Genomic DNA, 21,700 nt, shown 5'->3' on the forward strand with positions numbered 1-21,700 from the left:
CAACCTGTTTTTGGTTATGTTTTTATACAGAAACAAACATCCACACTCACACCTATGGCCAATTTAGATTTCTCAATAATCCTACCAAGTTTTTCAATCTTTGGAATTTCCCCAGTGAAAACCCACGCAGCCACAGGGAAGAACATACAAACTCAATAAAGAAAGGCCCCAGCCGGAGCCTGTGAGGCGACAGTGCTAACCACCGCTTCCCTTTATGAGACATGTTATTCTCAATTGCTATAAGTCTGTCAGCTTTGTTTCCCTCTTTTGACATGCACTACATTCATATGACCACTGGAGGATGCCAAATATTTCACCTGAAAAAACAGACCCCATATAATGTTTTATGTCGTAGTCAGCCAGGGTAAGGTAGACGACAGTGGGACAGTGCTCTTGTTCATGTGGCACGATCACTTCTGCCCCACACTGCACAGATGAACAGACAATGAATCTGAAGTGAAAAAAAAAGTTTTTTTTGCCCCATCAAATGTGTCTCCATTTAATATTTGAAATGTATTCATGAGTTTTTTTTGCAACATGAGAGGCACTTAGAGCCAACAGCTGTTGTTGAGAAGAAGCTGACAGCTCGTTTGCTGGTTAAAAATGTTTTTACGTCAGCACAGTGAACATGCCCGGTGCTCTCAGAGCTGTCAGCAGTGCATCCCATTCCACTCCTTAGTAAACACTGAGAAAAAAAAAAAATCCAGGTCTGTAACAAGAGGTCCCAGCAGGCATACAGCCTTACAGCTGAGTGAGTTAGCCAGCAGCTGAGCTGACTCAATCTGTTTGACTTTCTCTGTGGGGCACACAGAGCCCTGGGCAGGCAACAGGGTCCTTGGGCTTGGCCTGCATTGATCTGAAAATTCAGCGTCAGACTGCTGGCCAACTCTTAAATATTTGGTTTTAATTACTGCCACAACCTTTACTCTGGTAGGTTACTGTTGAAACATAATCCCCGAGGGGCTGCACTGCAAGGGCGTCACACCATTATTCAGCCATAGAGGGGATGGCAGCCGTTCCCTTACCCAGGCTTTTTTTATCGGAGAAATGGGACACAGCCACTGCAGACTACATAGGCTGCTTCTGACAAAAAAAGCAATAGAAAATCATGTGATGAGAGACACTCCATAACCCTTAATTATACCGCAGCTAAGTTCGACTGAGCAGCACAGCTTATCTCTCTGGTGGGGTTGGCGGATTTTTGAACTCCTCATTTGATTACTTGGCCTGTTCACCTGTCTGCCTCAACAGCCTGCAGCTGCACTAATGAAGGTGCACACTGTTCCTCTCGCAAATATAAAGATGATTTTATAATTTCGCCTCCTATTGTCCGCAGTAAGATGGGAGAGGAGAGAGAAATCCCACCGTAGATCGGTCGCCTAAGGGCAACATCTGCCTGTGTGTGCGCGCCTTCTCCTGAGCGGGCTTCTGACAGTGACTTTATAGGACGTTTCTCCTCTTCACTCTGGCATTAATTATCTATTAGCATCACTGAGGTAGAAAAACAAAACAAGTTTTGCATTTGGGATTTATTTAGATCGCCCTGCTCGAGAGATTTCTTGTTATTTTTCCCCGAGGCAGCAGCATCCCATGATACAAAGGAGGCAGGGGAAATTTGCCTTCAGCACACATTTTTTAAAAAACTGCCATTGGGTCGCAGCGAACGTCTTGGCACAGTTTGACACGACGCGTTAGGTAAGAAAATATCTCACATCAACCCTCCTGCCGCACTTACTTTGTTGCTCGCATGAACAATGTTGGAGCCTGATCAAATCTACCATCTTTATTAAATGCACTAATATCTGGTGTTTGTTGTACTGCTTTCACAGCATTACCCATTAACAGGCCCGCTCTTTTGCTGTGAAGAAATCATTATCCCACTCGGTGTGAGACTAAGAAAGCATGAAAGGGTGGGAAAGTGCAAAGAGTGTTTTACATACTGGCTTTTAATCCAGACACTCCAATAATTGGACTCTGTCACGTGTACCCTTTGATGTATTTCTGTCTGGGTAACCACAAAGCTGTGTCTACTCCATGGACCATGCAGAGACAAAACAGGTTTTAGATGGGAACACTGCTTCTGTTTTTGTTACCCCTCTCTCAAACCAGTGTGTATCACTCCTGCAACAATGATTCCCACAAATCACACTCCCAGGTAAGCCTTGAGTATGGGGACTGCGTTTCCTATAGGGGTAAATATCTTCTATACCTGTGATCCCATCACTTTATGATTAGAAATGTCAGGGAGGCCCTCGAGGTGACAGATTGCAGGGTTGCTGGCATCTCTGGGTATTTTTGGTGCAGGGACAGGTGCAGTATGCCTGGGAGACTTGGAAGGGAGGAGTGTGCAGGAGAGAGGGAGGGAAGGGGGGAAAAACCAGGAGAAGGAGGGAAGTGGAGTGTGCTCATTGATGGCCTGTGGCTAGCCTACATCATCCACTACCTGGGCCTGGCTCCAGAACTCTTCTGTGTCAGCTAGAGAGGCATGGTACTCTCAGCATGATTGTAAAAGGCTCGTCGCAAACTGGGTTTCGTGAGAGGCAACAGACGACACCAATCACTCTGACAGATCCAATACAAGTCAGGTGTTTAGTACTGTAGGGAATCAGGTGGACTTACATCGACATGTGCATCCTTTCAGTCCACATGAAGCCCACGACACACATCAAACAAGACTGCCAGGGCAACATAACACTGAGGACTGGAGATGCGCTACAGTTCAACAGGGCCCCCCCTCTAAACTCGATCCATCTGTTCCTACTGGTCACTTGACTCTGACTTGTCTTTCAAGGGGCAGCTTGACCAATCGGGCCGTCTGTTTGTACTTACTATCACACTTGTAGGGTTGAGGTTGAGATTTTCTAATGATGGATGGATGGATGGATAGAATTATCTGCTGAAAGACTGCTGCTGTTCTTCATATTTTCAGATGTATATAATGCTTTGGAATTCTGCATGTGTCTGATTCTCCTATCAGTCTGATTGGAGAACAGCAGTGTTTGGTTAACTCAATTTAAAACTGAAAATATTTCCGGGCTTATTTAAACCCAGTAAGTCTCTGTAGAGTGCAACTAGCATATATTGAAAGTAATTTTCACACAGCTCAGAGTGATAGCTATTTTTTTTCATGTAAAATCACAGACTGTGTGAGGTGCAGGATCCCTCAAGCACTTGGCAGCTTCACACTAAGCATCCCAGCGCACTGTGCTTAATCAAATTTGTACATGTGCATTTATCTCTAAATTCTCCACCTTGTGATTCATCCACTCTCTGATAAAACACATGAAATACACTGAACGTTTTCTAAAGTTCAGTGTGGAGGGAACAACTTTCTGGCAAAATAATAGCATAAATAATGGCATGCATAGGCAATTTTTTATAGTACATATTTCCATTAATGTAGTTGCTTCAAGGTAATTTTTGTTCCTTTTTTCACTGTGTTATCACAGCTTGTGCAGAAGTGAATTTGGTTATCACTTCACTGCTTGTCTAGACTTTAGGTTTTTAATAAGAGAAAAAATTAAGAAAAGTTAAGCAACAACAGGAGGGGCCTGTAGGACAACCTCCTGATACAGTGTTACACACCTCGCCAGCCTTGCCTAGCAACAGAGGATCTGACTGTGGCCTGGTCCAACATCTGAGAGAGGCTGGCAGAAGTTGGATTTGTGCATAGGCTTTGTGATTAAGATACCCACTACCCACAGTGTGTGCCCTTTTGGCAGACAGCTCTCTGAGGTCTCACACATGGACATAATGATATGCCATGGTGACTGGCTCTGTGCCGCTGCCCATCGCCTTTGGTCATGAAAGACAGGAGAATCATCAGGGGCCGTACTGGCATAAACCGATCCTCTGAGATCTAGCTCTCACATATGGACAAAAATGGCATCACAGATGACAGGAGCTGCGGTCTGTGCTGTCTGTGGCCATGTGCTTGTTGATGTCTTGGGGAAATCCATTTCAGAGATGTGGGGGGATAAACGTTGTGACTGGATAATCCTAGATTATTTCCATGGGGATTGCTTGGTATTCTGCAATCAAGTGCCCCAGATTGCAATGGGCTAAAGTGACCTAGCCACCTCCATGGACTAAGATTGACCTTTTTTTTCAAGAATAGTGGCCTGAGCATATTTTAAATTAGCAACAAAAAGGAAATATACAGAAATATTATCTGTGTAACATATACAGTTACACAGATAATATCTGACATCCAGAGTGGATAAATATTATATTCAGAAGCATGCACTGGCTCAAAGAAGAGAAGAGATGGGTAAAAAAAAGAGCCATCACACCAGCTGAAATAATTGAAACTATATTATTGATCAGTTTCACATCGATTAGCTCATAGCAAAGTGTGCATTCGCTGTGGCTTTTTTTATAGTACAGAGCTGTCTACCCCCTGACAAGGCCACTCCACATCTAAAGCATCACTGCTGAGGGCTCACAGGCTTTTGTTGCTGTCAGCGAGCCCTGAGCAAAGCAGACACTCGCCTTTCAAACTCATTAGCCAACCCTGATGTGATGAACTCATCAAAGGCATTGTAATGAGACAGAGATGTGAGGAGCCGACGCTCTCTAACGCTCTGTGCTTCCTGCTCTTCCCCTCAAATAACCAACATGATTTGGAGTTAGCCCATAATGGAATCAGAATTAATTGTGAGCATGTATTTCAAAATGAAAGTGTGTCAGGATTGCCACAGAGGACTGTCCCAACAGCTGCGAATGTTTGGATGTGGCTTCCTGGGTATGAGCCAAGCTGACAGCCATGTCAGTTTCTCTGAGCTGCACACAAACATGCAAGAAATCACACACACACACACACACACAAGATAATAAGCCAAGGAGGAGCACTGTCTATCCTTACACCATTGATCTGGATAAGTCGAAGCCTTAACTGTATAAATCATTAGTAACTTCATGTGAAGGATGTGGATTCAGGAGAATGTTGGGTAACTTCCAGGTGCCACCAAACCACCCCAAACTATAATACTGTCAGACTCACTTCATTTCCACTCAGCTGGTCTTTTTATCCTCTCTTTGCTCACTATTGCTTATTCACACATCAAATGAAGCTGGTGTATCAGCGCCACAGTGTGCGCTATCCAAGGATCAATCAGATGTGTCTCTGTGTCGATGCTTTGTGAAATAGCATGATAAACTGTGCCAGCTTGGCCTTTCACCGTGATCCCATGTCAAATCTGACTTTTTTTATTACTAAATATTACTTTGTTTTCAGGTGATTGTTCAGGACTGTATCCTGATCAGGGTTTAGGTTACAACTCTGCCTTTAACAACCTTGAACACTTATCCATCTCATTTTTTTCTGCTTCTCTCCTCAGAGCTTTGTCTCCTTCTACTTCATTAAGGGATTGCCTCCACCTGCATGGGAGTTTTTAAAAGCTAGTTTCCTCCTCGTAGCTCTCTTTCTTTATCTCTTACCTGGGAGGTTGGAGCTACCAACTTTTTTGTTGCTGTTTTGTTTGGTTGTGTGTTAAGTCGATCCTTTCTTTTAAGCCTCATTGTGTTAACATATCTGTCCTTGGGTGGCACAATGGTTCTGTACTTAGCACTGTTAGCACTGGTCTCTGGCTGCAGACTTTTTGTGTGGCTTTTCTCTGAGTACTCCGACATCCTCTCAACATACCAAAGACGTGCATGTTAGGTTAACTTGGGACTCTAACTTGGTCAAAGTTGTGCATGTTAACTTGTCTTGCTTGTTTTTCTCTATGATAACCCTGTGATGTGAACCCTGCCTTTTATTGATAGCTGCCTGGCTGTTTTAAACTCAATTCAGAGGTTCTTGCTTTGTGACTGTCTGCCTTTTATATATCTCCTGTTTCTCTAAGAATGATACCCTAGATGCAAACATTTAAAATTTAAATTTACTGCTTACTGTAGTATAAATAGGGCAGTGGTTTCCACCCCCTTTGCTTAAAACTCCTTTAAAAGACCTGATGTCTGCTTGTGTTTCTCACATTCCGGGTTATGACCTTTTGAGTTGACTAAAGCTATAAGTGAAAAGGAATTTCTCCCTTGCGGGTTGCTACAGTTCAGAGATTTCACCCAAAGAGGTCTCATATTTATCTTGGGACACCCTTAAGTTATGACCCCTCGGGTGTAGAAACCACTGATACGAGGAATATTGAATAAGTGAGCAGTGATCTCAGACACTCAGCCTTTCTTGTCCTGCAGTGATGTTTCGTAGAGTTAAGTTTTATTGTTTGATTCTCTGAGGAAGCTAGCAGCTAGTCTCTGCAAACATCATCAGTGCTTCATTCTGTTTGTAACCAGCTCAAATGACATTGTGTTAATTACATTTTTTTCTTCCTAATAAAAGCAAATGAACAAAGAAATGTCAAGTATGGATGTACATAACACAAGCACACACACACAGCAGCTGCTCCAGCTTAAAATCATCCCATCATGATTTAGCCTTTAAATAAACAACTGTTTGAAATATATTGCCCATTCTGTCCATTCACACACGTCATCACTTCTGTGGGCATTTATATTCTGGAGATTTATCCTAAGTACTTACATTGACCTTAATCTCAATCTAACCATCTTAAATGTTCATATTATTGATTTCCATTACCTATGGGGGGCATTTTGTCCACTGTGTGAACAGATGAAGTAAATTGCCACAGCCTCATACACACACTTTTCTTGTATACTAGGGGTAAATACGATGGGTCAGCATGCAATCATGAGGACCTGAAGACAAATGATGCTGTGAACACCAGTGCAATGTGGATAATAAGGCATATGGAGAAATATACAGAGTTCAGAGGTCAACAGTGGAACGTATGCTGCCATTTTAGCTCAGTGGAGATGGATATCTTTGAAGTCCTGACATTTAATTTTAGGTGTGGTAATAATGTGAGTTGAAGTTGAAGTGAATGTAAGAAGGAGTGTGTGGCTGCAAAGCATTATTGTTGCAGAGAAGTCCATTTAACTGCATGTTAATGGCAATGTTTGAGATGTTGTTTGGATGATCTGTTAGAAATGAGAAGACATTTTAAGAACCCATTGTTGGACTAATTAATGGCTGTGTAACAATTTGATACTGGAAACTAGCTGTGTATTAGAAAGAGAATAAAATGATGTATTTTTAAATCTGACTGAGGCAGCTACTGCAACACAAAAAAGGAACTAAGAATAAAATTAATGTAGAACTAAACTATTAACAGTTTTTGATTGATGCCACTCTAGTTTGCTATAGCCTAAAAGTGACCAAAGACATTAATATCTGCCAAACAAAATTCCTGACTAATATGATCTCATGGGCTTGCTCTCTAAAAAAACAACCACCAGATATATCTCTATGGTATACAGATACCAGAATATCTGCGCCTTTTATTGCCAAACATTACCCAACAACCAACCTGCATGCCTTACATTACTACAATAAATCACTGTTCATGTCCAGGGCTAGCTGCTTAGCACACTGTCTTACTGTAAGTCTGTAAGTGCCTCATACTGTGTTTTATTATTGTATATTATTCAAAATGTATTGATAGTTTCATTTAATTTTTAATTAACTAACAATCTTGCAAATCTTCCCTTTAACACAAAAGTCCAATTCCACACATAGCTGTTTGTGTATCAATGTGATAAAAAGGATAACTGTCCAAACTAATACTTCACCTTAACTTCATATATTTGACACTTAAATAGGAGAAGATTTGACTTTTCACAGCCAGCCATGAAAACTAGTTTTGGATAAATATGGTAGATTTTTATATGGAAATGTCAGACAATATTATTTTTTATCATGACATGAAATATTGACATCTGTCTGACTGGAATGCAGGAGGACAGTGTTGTGTGTGTGTGAGAAAACTTTCTCTCTCTTTCAAGGTGTTCTCATTGTTAATTACAGCTTCTCATGGACATGCATGCAGCATTGATAAGTATTAATACGACTGGATGTTTATGGGAATATAATACACTGCATTCTTCTAGTGTTTGCTCAGTGATAAAGCATCCATATTTATCATTTACCACACCCATGGACTTCAGCTAAACCTGTGTCTGTATCAACATGACAGGAAGTCATTTGGGAATCAGCAGAGGATATCTATTGTGTCAGGCTGTTACAGTCTGAAAAGAATGGAGCTTGGCTCAATGAATAGGTTTTCATATTCATAATTGGCTATGCCCTGTGTCTCTGTGTAGTTTTCTTTTGCATGCTTATCACAATAACGCAGAGTGATAATCGTTTGTTATCTCAATCCCCAAAACTCTCATTTCAACAGAGGTTATTAGAGAGTGAAATAACTAGCCATATAGCTCCTCACTATATTCCACACACACACACATGCACACGCTCTCCGAGTATGAAATAAGAGGTCTCTCAACTATTTAATAACCCAATTTACCAATGATGATGAAAACATATTCCCACTTACCTTTTTCATCTAAAACGTGTTATGTTAAACTCAAGTAGGTTGAAATTATAAAAAATAAAAGAGGTGGGGACATCAATATTAATAATAATAATAATAATAATAAAAAAGCCCTCCACCCACACAGATGATAAATCAACAGTGTCCTCTTGTGGTGGCGACATGGATTCAGAAGTCGTCCTGTCTGCTTGTTGAGTCCAACTGTCCCAAATTGGTGATGCTTCGCCAGGATGCCTTGACATCTGCCAGGGACAATTGTGGCCAGCCGTCTCAAAAGGTGGCAGCAATGTGGCATCATTTGGAACTGGAGATGCATGAGGAAGAATATTTGGCTGCCCAAAATTGGAGTGGTGCACCATTAAGTCATATTTATTCTCATGTCCATCAAGGAAACAGGGATGTCACCTTTATTTTGCACAACCTCTTCCACTTCTATTATACAGCAATACAATCCTGTATTCCCCAGACTAGGTTTTGTACTCACTCCACTGGCAACCAAACCCTTAACTGAAGACATGCTTTTTGGATCTGACCTTTCATTTAGGAGTCGCTAAGTCGCCCATTTTTCAGATATTTGGTGCGACAGTGTCAAACACTGGTCATAATGCAGCAGACTGGATTTAACTCTGCCTGCTCTCGACATGTAATATCAGGCTCTGCATCTCTCCTTATCAACACTTCTTTAACTGACTTCCTCTGGCTTTTTTCCACTCTAACCATTTCTCTAGATCTTGTGTAGTGATTACAGAAATGTTTCTCCCTATCTGAATGTGTGTGTGTGTGTGTGTGTGTGTGTGGGCTGCTACCCAAGTCATCCCAAATGACCTTGCATCCTCATTATTCTTTGCAGCCAGGCACTTCAAAGCAAGCTGTGGGACGGCAGAGCAGAAATGACGAAGTGGTGTCTGATCTCACACTGCTTCCTCCTCCGTCTGGAACATACATGCACGCTGCTGCTTCCTGCTAATACAGTCAACATTATTACAAGGGTAGGAAGAAGGAGAGAGCCTTTAAAGTCATCCTCAAAAGAGGATGCTGTGTTTCCAGCGATGTAAATAATTCAGAACATCTTGCAGAACATTTGCTAATATCACTCAGTAATTCCGTGGGATAACCTGATGCTTTTCAGTCTTTAATGTGAGGGAACAAGTGGGAAATACTTAGCGGTCTGTTAAAATGCACGATTTTATTAACATTAAACCACTTTCCTGATTGGTGTAAAAGGTGGTGACGCAATGTTCACATTTCCCCTGACATCTAACCAGAAATCATTTTAGGAGGTGAGGGTTTATTGAGCATCGACACCCCGTCCCCCCAACACCTCCACCAGTTTTCTTTAACACATCCTGTATTTTCTTTGCACAGCATATTTGCCTCCCTATTTCCTCTCTCTCTCTCTCTCTCTCTCTCACTCTGACAGGTATAACATGGAAGTGGTAAGCCCCACTTCTGCACACTAGCTGCTTGTAAGCTGTGCACATCACAGCACCTCTGCCTCAGGAGATAAAGCCATTTGAATTGTATTCCCAAGTCCACAGAGAGTTGTACTGGATATTATCATCACATGGGCAGCAGTACGAGGAAGAGTGTGACACACCAGTTTGATGCCTAATGTAAATTGAAAAGTCAACATTTTTGCAGATGAGTGTGTCTTATTTGTGTGCTGAGTGCGGGGAGTGAGTGGTTAGCATATAGATCCGAGAGAACTGTTTTCAAGTGCATGGACAAGATGAGCCAATCTGCTTTGCTGCAGTTCTTATCAGGTAATTACAGATTCACCCATGAAATACCAACATGGCGCCGGTACACTAGTGCTGGTGGAAAGGCGACATAGGTCATCTTGTAATTATGACTCCTTCCTTCTGTCTTTATTGTCCCTGCATAATCAGCTCCATCAGGGCTGAAATAATTGATTCCCCATTTATGCTAATGGTATGGATCTGGAGCGTAGAGGAGCAAATACTCAGACATGTTGTCTTTCGGGCCTGACATTTAAACTGAAATGAGGAAAGTGTTAGATTCCAGTCAGATAGCAGCAGGATGTTTTTGCTCTGGCCTCAGTGATAGCCTGGAGTAAAGGCACCAGGTTGCACTTGTACTAACCAGACCAGACGCTGAGCAGGAACGAGACCTTCAGATGTATTTCATCACCGCCTGTTTAAGAGACCTTTACTATTGTGTATCAACGGATGGAGGTAAATTAGATCGCACTCATGCATGCAGAGTCTTACCAATTAATCCCCTCACCAACCAGGCGGTGTGAGGCTCTAAACACAGACTCACATAGACAAAACAGATCCAAACAGGCTAGCCTGCTCACCCACAGAGACACATATGGGCAGATTTGAAGGGAGGCGCTTTTGCCTCCAAACAACCCCACATGCAGAACCATGCTCATACAAGCTCAAAGTGAAACAATAAAATCAACCTAATTTCTGTTTTTTGGCATTTATTATGCCACAACAAAAAAAATCTGATTTTGGAGAGTAACTATTTGTAAATATTTTTAATTAAGCTCCCTTTGGTTTGGCCCCTGTGACAGAAGTCCTTGTCAAAATGCCACATTTTATTCCACAGACCTTTTTCATCCAGTAGGAATGTCACAAAACTGCCTGACAAAAGCTTCATAAAAACACATGAGATCGTTGCCTCACACCTACCTCTGAATCCCTTAGTTCTTTAATGTCAATCACTTGTCAGGTCATGGCTGATAGGCTGCCAGCAGCCCAGCAGGCTGCCTGTGGCATGAAAAGGTAGCTCTCACTCATGGGAATTAAAGTTTTCCAGTTACCATTCATGACATGAGTAAATCACTTGTATGCCCAGTGCCCTCTCCATGGAGAGACATTGTAGTAAAACTGTAATTAGTGTGGTGAAAAAGATCTTTTTTTAAAAACGTGTGTGAGGCTGTGGTAAAATTTAAGCCGATCTTGGTGCACTTAATCTCAAACTCTGACACCTAATCTGACTGTGCCGAATGGGCACTTACAAATGACCTGTTAACAAAACCTCCACTTCAAGGACCTTCTGCCATATTGTTCTCCGGACAGGCATTCCTCCAGAGAAAACCCCTCAGACAAAGGCAACATGGTGGATAGGAAGGCCATGACGGCTCTATCTCACTCTTCTCTGCCAGTCACACAGCACGCCCATCAATCACAGCCCGTCGGCCTCAGATCCAAGCAGGTCCTCGGATGCAATTTGTCACAGGTCCTTAGGCACTGACATGCTCCTAAAAGGCTCATCTAATCTGCCTAAGATAAACGTCTTAGATTTCCTTGGTGGGTGTTAATCAAAACGATCTGTTCTGTGTCCAAGATATGACCACTGGTCAGCATCAAGATGGACATAATTAGGCACACTGTTAAGATAATGTGAACATAAGAGTGGAGAGACTGGAATCATTGTTGAAATGGACTTAATAAAAAAAGGGAGGACTTTTTAAAACATAATTTTATGTCAAAGCAGATAATGTTCACCTTAAAAAGGGGGTACAATTTTAACGTAAATATTCTCTTCTATTCTCAGATTCACCTTTAGCATGATCCGGTAACAGATTACTCATGAATAAGAACCTGCATTATTCAGTGGCCAGTGCTATATTCACCAGCCAAATGCCTCTGTCTGCATGGCGAAAGGATACTCCAGCAAGGAGGATACATGTCCCCCCTTCAAGAGCAATTGCCATTCTCAGTGAGCCCTCCATGGGAGCAGGCTGCTGAGAGGTGGGTGTGATGGGCCCAATTTAATGCTCCATTATGCAAATTGATCATCTCAATTGACCATCACTCTGGTAATAGGATGGGCTGACTGGGTGGAGGGAGGGGGGGTATCTTTTTAAAATCTTTAGAAAAACATTGCTCCAAAGTCCCAGGTGCTAAAAATAAGCCAGGTGACTAAAAAACATGAAGAAACGCATCGCAACTTTCACCAATGAGGCATGACTGAGATGAGTGACAGGAAGTTAATGGCTGCCTTGGCGACCTCTCTAACAACCAGTCACATTTAAAAGTCACCTGTCGTGTCTTTTTGGAGAGAGAGAAAGAAATCTGGATATGAGAATGAAATACAGCATTTGCATGATGAGTTTCAGTTTAATAACATTTTCACACTTTTATTCACATTGGGTACGGTTTTCTTCTTCACTTTTTTTTTCCCACACCGACTCCCTCGCTGGTAATTCCATGATTCCAAATAGATTAGAGAAGCAAAGCAGGGATATTTGTTTTCATTTCAATCTTAACTTGGAGTAGATATTTCACAAATTACGCCTTGTAGCGAACACCGATGAAGTTAGATATTATTTATTTAATAGGGGAAGATTTTCACCAGGAGCGACCCTGTCAAATCCCACGACACACTCGAGTTTCCTGCAGAATGGACAAGGCGCAGGAAAGTCAGGGAACGAATTAATTTTGTCAGTGCCTAATTGCATTTATTGGCCATGCCTGGCACCTCCTAATCCTGGATTATGATGATGCATTAACAGCTGCGACTGGCTGTTTACAAGGCATTTATTAGCCAGTGTCAACATAACGAGACAAATTCCACCTATCACATTAATCACCCCACTGCCAGGACTGTGTCACTGCCAACAGCAGAGCCAGATGACGCAAAGGCCAAGGCCGTTCCAAAGCTGATTCCCATTTTCTTGCATTAGTCATTGTAATACAGCAATCAGATTACTGCTTTGGTAAGTGTCAGGCCCGGCAGTGAGGTGGTGATGTGAAAAAAAAGTGAATAAAGAGCAAACGATTGAAGGCGTTAAAGATAACGCGTGAGGAACTGTGGGATCAAATACACGGTTCAGTGCGTCAAAGCACAAAAACAATTTTCCCCCATATAACGCTTCTAATTGAAGTCAGGTCACTTAATTACAGTCTGAGTATTGTTTACTGCAAACCCATCTCTTCTTCTTTTTATTCTATCCATCTGTCAGTTTCCCCTCACTCTAGGCCACCTCTCTCATTTTCATATTCTCTCCTAGCTGCCACATAAATATAGCCTGAGGCATCAAACTCCTGAGTGTGTGGCGCTATCAAATACACAAAGCACTACAGGCCTGTGAATATAACTACATGAATTAGCCTGCTTCATAACTGACTGAAGGCTAAGCCCACCTTTATGATTCTTAATGTAAGGATCAGAAAACCTGAGAGACATACAGTCAGCATTTGGACTTTAAATATTTCAGGTTACATAAATAACTTTTCAATAAACTCACTGTTGGTACAGAAACATAACTGCATATCCTACAATAGCCCTTATTACACTATACTGCATGCATGTGGTTGGAACAGCTAAGACACTGATTGCTGTCTGGCAGACCAGACAACAACAACAGTTGAGAAATGACACGAGGGGACATCCCGCTGGCCTTACCTTGATGGAAGCACGGGTTTAGATATTGCGTTTTTGTTCAGTCACACGGGAATCATGGAGTGAGGTCGCCTCCCGCCCTGTAAACACTTTATCTGTGGAAATTCTCTGATTCCATTTGAAGAACAACATCCCGCCTCAGACTTTGTGCCAACATCACTCCTCCAATTGTCTGTCCTGTCACGATGTGAAGGACTTGACACATCGATACTGTCAGCTGAAGATCACCTGCAAGGTATTATGGTTGTCTCTGCTCAAAAGCAGGCATCCCTTAGAAGGAGAGTAAGACTTGTTATTCTACAGAGGGGGGGGGGGGGTATTTTTAAAGAATGTAAAATTAATAATCATTTTTAAAAAAAATCAATATGAATGCCTTCAAATTATCCATACCAGAGAATGACTGTTTGGCATGAAGCACTCTAATGCACTTACACAATCACAAGTGATGATCCAGTGAAACTTGTTCCATCCTGCATTTTATTACTGCTAAACAGTAGATTTATTACTTTGAAATTTTACACATCATATCATGCTTTGTAGATTGCTTTTACAAGGATTGGTGAGACTGGGTTGTAAAATGCATGCTCTCTGCCTCCCAAAATGAATGTGCTTTGGTGATAAGGGCCGGATGAGAGGACGAGAGATACGGCACAATGCGGTGGCACATCTCCCAGCACGAGCTGTTTCGCTGTGCAGTAGTCTGCGTTATATAATTCTGATGGGGTTCTCTGGCACCTTACACTTCACCTACCGCATTCTGAAAAAGGGCCTTGCCTCAAATCCTTTTATAAAGGAAACAAACAGAAATACAGACATGCATGTTGCCTAAATGACACCGGGGTTAACACACAGCTGACCCTCTGATTAATGCTGAATCATAATGAGAACAGTGGGTGGAGTGCCCCCCCCCCAACCAGCCTTTCAACTCTTCACCCTCACCCTTTTTCTGTGGTAATACTCCCTACCATCTGTCAGCACTGGAAAACCCTGGTGGCTTGAAGCAGGTTTTTCCTAACCTGCATACATGGCTGCCTCTCCCTGTCAGAGACTCTGCTGTGCATGAACCCTCAACCGTATAACCAGCCACTGGGCAAGAGAAAGGTGTGAGCTAAGCCAGAGTCTTATTGACACCCATGAAAAATCTCTCTTAGTAGTGTTATTGACCTTGGACGTAATCAGATGGCGGGCTGTACACTGGCCAGAAAGGGACACAGTAAAGTTAAGAAAGCATTACCACCAATGAAGGCACTTTGATGTAATTAAACATTGTTTACTTAAGTGCTCTTTTTAATTGCCTGACTTCTCTCTGAATCTTTCATGCAACTCTGTGGCACAAATAAACATAGCACAGCATTTGTAATGCCTCCTTATTAGTTATTCATGGCTTCATTTGCTTCATATCTCCCCTCATTCTTTCTAAGCAAAGCTGAAAGCGAGCAAAAAGTACATCCTCAGCTGAAACCTGTGAGAAGCGATGGCTGCTGCACTATCAGTGAGAAGAAAAGAGGCGTCCTTCAGGGGGAAAAAATTAGATTTTGATGAAGTAAACAGAACTGAAACAGCACAGAGAAAGATGCCCATGCAGTGAACCAATAACAAGCATGCAAAGGGTGTCTCTTAGTCTTTTTCAAGCTAACTCCTGGTTCCTTTGTGTTATATTATTAGATGAAGGTCCAAGAATCATCTTTAACACCAAGAGGCTAAATCAAAAACTGCCCCTCTCCCACCTCTGATGCCTTATCTCTGCTGGCCCCTGTTCCTAATAATCCTTGTGCAGACCTCATAAATCAACTGCATGTCCCCCTATAACAGATACATGATGATTAAAACAACGCATGATTAAAAAATCCTGTTCAGTTCATCTCCACCGTACTCAATTAAATAAACCCGTCTTGTCCGACACAGAGGGGACATGCCCCCGCAATGTCACTCTACTCCTGTTGAAAATAAACCACACTCTAAACTGAGCGAGAGCAAAGAAAAATCCAGCTGAAATACTGAAAAGGCTTCTGGCGTGGCTTAAGGGTCACACACCAGCTGTGCCAGCGACCTCCGTGGGTCGTTTTGACCAGGAGGATGGATAAAGGCGATTTCTAGTGCAGCTTAAGCTCTAAACTGTAGCGCTTGTTAAATCTCATCATGTGAGAAATCTGTGAAACTTGCCTCTTAAAGTCCTTCCTCCAGTCTCATTAATGGCCAGTAACACAGGGCTTGTTTTCTTCTGCATGTTATCTAGACTGATGTTTACATTTGTACTTATTGCATCTTCATTTTATACAATGCAGGTTTTTTTAGCTTAATGACAGTGGTTAGTGTGTGCAAATAAAAGCATCCAGAGCTAATTTTACCTACTTTGCATAAAGGTTAACTCATTTCAGTTTGTGAGGGTTCAATCCATACTGTTGGCAGACACTTCACCCACACTGATTTGGGCATTACAGGATTGTCAGGAGCTAAATGTTGACATATTGGTTTACCATTACCTGCCACATGTTCTATTGAAGTGCCATATTAACATGTTTAAACCATATTTGTTTGCCTGTCTGTTGGCTTATGCAGCAATAGGTAGCAAAGAGGGAAACATTGTGCTAAAGGCTAATCCTGAATATAGACACAGCAATGGCCTCTTGATTGTGTCAGTGCTAATAATCCTACCTGCTATGGGCTAAACGGCATCAATCCAGAATACTGACAGGTACTTGTAAGTAGTCCAAATGAAGTACTTGATACAGCCCTGATCTAGATGAACAAGCAAAATCTTTGTGAGCCTGTAAGCAGGCACAATAAATAAATAAATTAAAAAATATAAATATCAGGGTCTGAGAACATGTGCAGTATTAAATGTTGGTATTAATTGCCATCTAGTGGCCATTGCGCATATTGCAAGAAAACTGAATTTTTAATGGATAATTTGGGTTCTGATAAATTAATTAAATATGTGGTAGTGTGGGTAGAGACAAGAACACCCATCACTGAGAGCAGATGTTTCAGCTTACTCACACATGGGGATCGAACACCTCAGTGTGTACCTGGATCCTACAATTTAGGCTTTACTTAGACTCACACCCTCTTTGTAAATACCCACAAAATACGTCAGGGGTGTTAAACAGCTCTGCGGCTTTCATAAGGCCTGCGTTAGTATCCTCTAATTTATGTAAACAAACATGTAAACCTGTCAGCGTTACACGTGAGGTGCAGTATAAAGTGTCGGCCAATTTAAAACTGGTCTGTCCTTTGTTAATGTGTCATTCACGTGTACTCAGGAATGTAATACTTTGCGGAAAGATGCAAATACTGTAGGCCTACACTATTGTTGGGTCTGTCAGTCTTTGGTAAATAGACGAAATCTATTTTTATTCGCAAATATATACAATATGAATTGTTGATATGTGACGTTCCGAGCACGGAAGAAAAGAGAATACTACCTTATTTGTCGTTTAGTTATTCACCTAATCATAATAATAGAATACACGTGTTTCAATGAAACAAGACTCCCAAATATTTTTGACATGACTTTTTTTTCCTGTGTGATGATGTGCCTGTCACTTTACGATTTTTCCAAATTAAAACTAATGGGGCATGAGTTTTAAAAAGTACCGACAGGCTCTGAAGGCAGCACCGGAGGGGGGAAGCTTCCAGCTAACCATTGCTACATGAGCGGTGAACAGAGCACGCACTGTCAGCGAGCCAGGCAGAGTTAACAGGCACAAAAATGTCGGGGAAGAGTTTCCGAGTCAGTGACGGAGACTGGATTTGTCCAGATAAAAAGTGAGTCTTCCAAAAACACGCCATAGATAATAAACTAACGTGTTGGGAGGTAAATTTAGCCGCATACGTGTGCTTCACGTCCTGATCGTGCTAATAGGCTAGCTAGCATAGGCCTTCTTAGCCTTTGGCTAACATTAACGTGAACAAAGCTATCCTTTTACAGTTATTTTCAACGTAGTTGCCTTTTTGTACAAAGATTAATTATAACTTAGAATTTATTTTTGATTTATATGTAAGTGTCCCTGATCAGTGGGCGTTGACTGGCAAGTTAGCAAGCTAGCTGTTGTTAGCTTGTGCGTGCTCGAGGTGAAAGTATCCACTATCGTCTGTGGGTGGTGTTTACAGTGTTGCAGGAGTCGAGTTGTCATGAGTGAACTCTTCATCCGGAGTCAGCAATATCATGTTTCGTGTGAACTCCGTTTAAGACGCGAACGACATACAAGCTGAGCTTCCTCAGGCCTGTCTAAAGAAAGCTAATGGTGTCCCACATGGAAACATGAATACAATGCTTGGCTGTGGAATATTACCTGTGTCGCGTTTTTATATATATAATTAGCTAGGTGACAAGTTCAATCATTATTTGCATAAAAATGCAATAAAGTATAAAACTGTTGCAGGTGTGGAAATGTGAACTTTGCTAGAAGAACAAGCTGTAACAGATGTGGCCGGGGTAAGTCACTTTCTGACTTTGTATGAGTTATTATATCTTGTAGAACTTTTTAAATATTTGCTAAACAAACTCTTGTTTCACAGAGAAAACCACAGAAGCAAAAATGATGAAAGCTGGAGGAACGGAAATTGGGAAAACCCTGGCGGAGAAGAGTAGAGGCCTCTTCAGTGCAAATGATTGGCAATGCAAAACGTATGGAAAAAATGTGCACAGTTTTTTCTAATATGACATTTTTTCATGTTTAATTAACCTGTTTTTGGAGTTCCAATGAAAATATCAATTTGCTTTGAGTTTAGCTTAATCAATGTCGTGATTGTCGTCTAATCCAAAGCTTTCTGTGTTTTTATAAAGCTGTGGAAATGTGAATTGGGCTAGAAGGTCAGAGTGCAACATGTGCAACACACCTAAATATGCCAAGCTTGAAGAGAGAACAGGTAACCTAGTGGTTGATACAGTTATGAGTGTCTGCTGTTGTTTTGATAACTCGTTGATATATATATTTTTTTTCCCTAAATATTTTCAGGGTATGGGGGAGGATTCAATGAAAGGGAGAACATAGAATATATTGAACGGGAGGAAAGTGATGGTGAATATGATGAGGTGAGACACTCTGACTGCTGAAGAACACAGTTGCGTTGTTAAAAACCCCAGTAATTGTTACAAAATGTTCGATGTGGAACAGTTTATATTAATAGATTTTTTTTCTACAGTTTGGTAGAAAAAAGAAAAAGTTCCGTGGGAAGAGCAGCAGCACATCTTCCTCAAAAGAAAGCACGAAGAAAGAAGTGCAAGCAGCTGAGGAGGAGGAAGATGAGGAGGAGGAGGATGGTGATCTGTCCAAATACAAATTGGATGTAAGATTGGAGGCTGGAGCTAAAATTTTTAAATATGCTGTACAGTTCCCCTAAACCATTTATAGTGCTCAACAATGATTTGTTCTTCTCCAGGATGACGAAGAGGATGACGAAGACGGCGACCTGTCAAAGTACAACCTGGATGCCAGCGATGAAGATGATAAGCCAGCTACGAAAAGGGGCAGCCGCTCTGGTTCGTCCCGCTCGCGCTCGTCCTCGCGCTCCTCCAGCTCCAGCTCACGGTCGAGGTCCAGGTAAAAGGGTACAGGTCAAGGGTAACTCCGGGCAAAATGTCAGTATCAGCTCAATCTTCCTTCTGGTTTACTGATCAACATCCATTTAAAATGTCCTGTTTTGTTTGATTTGTTGTTCTCCCTCTTCTTTGCCCCACTTCCCGTGATGTACACATTGATTTCTTGCTTTTTTGACATGTCTGCAGATGGAAGCAGTGCATTATTTATATTTCAGTTTTGCTTATAGTATTGATGACTTTCTACTTAGCCGTAGATTGATTTTTGTGCGGAGCAGTAATTTTTTTTTCCAACATTAAAGTTCAATATTGTGTATCCTGTACATTACAGCTCTGTCTGTCTTTATGTTGAAAATATTGGAAAGGTTTTGTTTTTGTCTTCCAGGTCCGGCTCTAGAAGTTCTTCCAGTTCCAGATCTGGATCTCGCTCAAGGTCCCGCTCCAGGTGAATGAGGTGACATGCACTCTCTACCTTTTGGAGAGTGTATGTAAGGGGCAGAACGCTCCGGAACAGTCCCTAGTTTTAGCAGAGGCAATCTGGTCTGCTCTCTTTAAACAAGCTGACAGTGCAGGCATAGTTTCCAGTCACTTCATGTAGCTTCATGTCAGGATCAATACAATTTCTTAATGTTACTGCAGCTCAGTGTTAGTGAACATCTGGGGTCTTCATCAAGCATCTCTCGGGAGCGGTGCTGCCTTTGTTCATGGGGTAATATTGAAAAGAAGCTAAATATACACCAGTTATTTCCAGCGTTAAGTGCTCTTAATCAGAGAAGCTTGATAAATACCCACGCTGGTGAGACCCTGTCTTGATCTTACTGACCTCAGTGCTTGGTTTATCCCTCCAAAAGATCCAGCTCCAGGTCTGGAAAGGGCTCCTCTCCACGGAAGAGGTCCCGCTCACCCTCCTCCTCACCTGAGAGGAGACAGAAGCGCAGTCGCTCCAGGTCGTCATCTGGAGGGAGAAAACGGAGGCGTTCTAGATCACGTTCGTCCGAAAGGTTTGGGTTTCTGTGGAATACCACAATGGCACTGATTATTGTTAGCCATCTGTCGCCTCGCGAATAATAATGGTCACACCTCTTATGCGTTAACGCTTTTTATATCTCTTGTGAGCGTGCACTTGCTTCATATGTGCGTACTTGTGTGTTGACGCCTGAGCCGGCTGACCTTGTTCCTCTTCCCCTGGTGTTTGTGTGATTTCAGGCGCCGTGGCCAGTCGTCTGGATCTTCCCATTCTGGCTCCAGTTCAAAAAAGAAATAACTTTATTAACAGCCTTTAAAACATGAAAAAGGAATCTTAGTAGAAGTGCATGTTGTGTTGCAAAGAAAACCAACCACATCCCTTCAGTATGTTCATTTTTCATTCAGAATCTCCAAAGTCTTACTTCCTTCAGAGAAGACAGAGGCATCGTGACTTCTCTCTGCCATTTCCTCCATGTTCACTTCTTAAAACTACACACACACACCCACTCTGTGACAAGTGTTTGTAACTACCGATGTCCAACAAGCATAAATGTTTGGTACCATAGGAGAATCAGATATACTGTGAAGAGGCTGTATTCCATTTTTGAAACCATTCTGCCAAATAACTTCCTGGCAGTATGTTTAGTTCCACTCATCTGTGGGCCAATTGGAGCAAAAACAATTACACGTTTATTTTTTAAATTAAAAAAAAAAACTTGAGCATTTTAGAAAACATGAGATGTAGCTATGAATATTTGCCTTTTGTTTGACTTTTCTCGGTAAATATGTTTTTTTGTGTTTTCAAGGTAAGTATTTTACTTTTGATATCACTTGTTTCAAGTAAATGGCAGTAAGTTCGTCATTCTTCAGTTTAGCTTTAACTGTTTTTTTTCCTTACACAATCTGTGGCCTCATTTTGACAACATAGTATCAAGTATTATTTTCCTCTTCACTCGTCAGTTTGGAAACAAATCAACTGGATAGTTTCAAAGAATAACAAACATGTATGGTAAAATGTGGCAGTGCAGTCTTTTTATTGGTAAAACAACTCAAATGTACACGTGTAAATAAAAACCTGTTGACATGGATTTTTTTAGTAATTCTGTTTCTTTTTTCTTTTAAATGGTGTCATGGTGAGTTTAGGGAATGCTGATAGACGTCACTTAAAAGTTTTGATACAAATCTTATGCAACATGATTAAACCGGAGTGCGATGTTTACTTTAGAAAAACTATTTTGCGCGTTGTGTTGTTGACAAGAGATCTGTGCACAGTGATACTGGGTTTTTATTGTTATTTATTATTAGGTGCAGTTTTTTGTTTAGTTTCACAATGTTTGTTTTTGTGATTGTATTTTATTTGTATCTACCAGATTTAGAGGCTCAGAATTACTCAAAGACACAACAT

The 21,700-nt window shown here is 41.5% G+C and overlaps 1 protein-coding gene across 1 annotated transcript; it reads left to right on the forward strand.

The window, feature by feature from the left end:
* The first annotated feature begins 17,415 nt into the window (after positions 1-17,415).
* On the forward strand, positions 17,416-20,624 carry zranb2 (zinc finger, RAN-binding domain containing 2). The gene is made up of 10 exons (XM_028404618.1): positions 17,416-17,555; positions 18,173-18,225; positions 18,309-18,417; positions 18,577-18,659; positions 18,749-18,825; positions 18,936-19,079; positions 19,173-19,333; positions 19,715-19,774; positions 20,181-20,330; positions 20,536-20,624. Exons 1-10 carry the CDS (start codon positions 17,500-17,502, stop codon positions 20,591-20,593), a joined length of 951 nt encoding a protein of 316 aa, XP_028260419.1. The 5' UTR covers positions 17,416-17,499; the 3' UTR covers positions 20,594-20,624.
* The last annotated feature ends 1,076 nt before the right edge of the window (positions 20,625-21,700 follow it).

This window comes from Parambassis ranga, chromosome 4 (assembly GCF_900634625.1).
Source record: "Parambassis ranga chromosome 4, fParRan2.1, whole genome shotgun sequence".
Classification (NCBI taxonomy): Eukaryota; Metazoa; Chordata; class Actinopteri; family Ambassidae; genus Parambassis; species Parambassis ranga.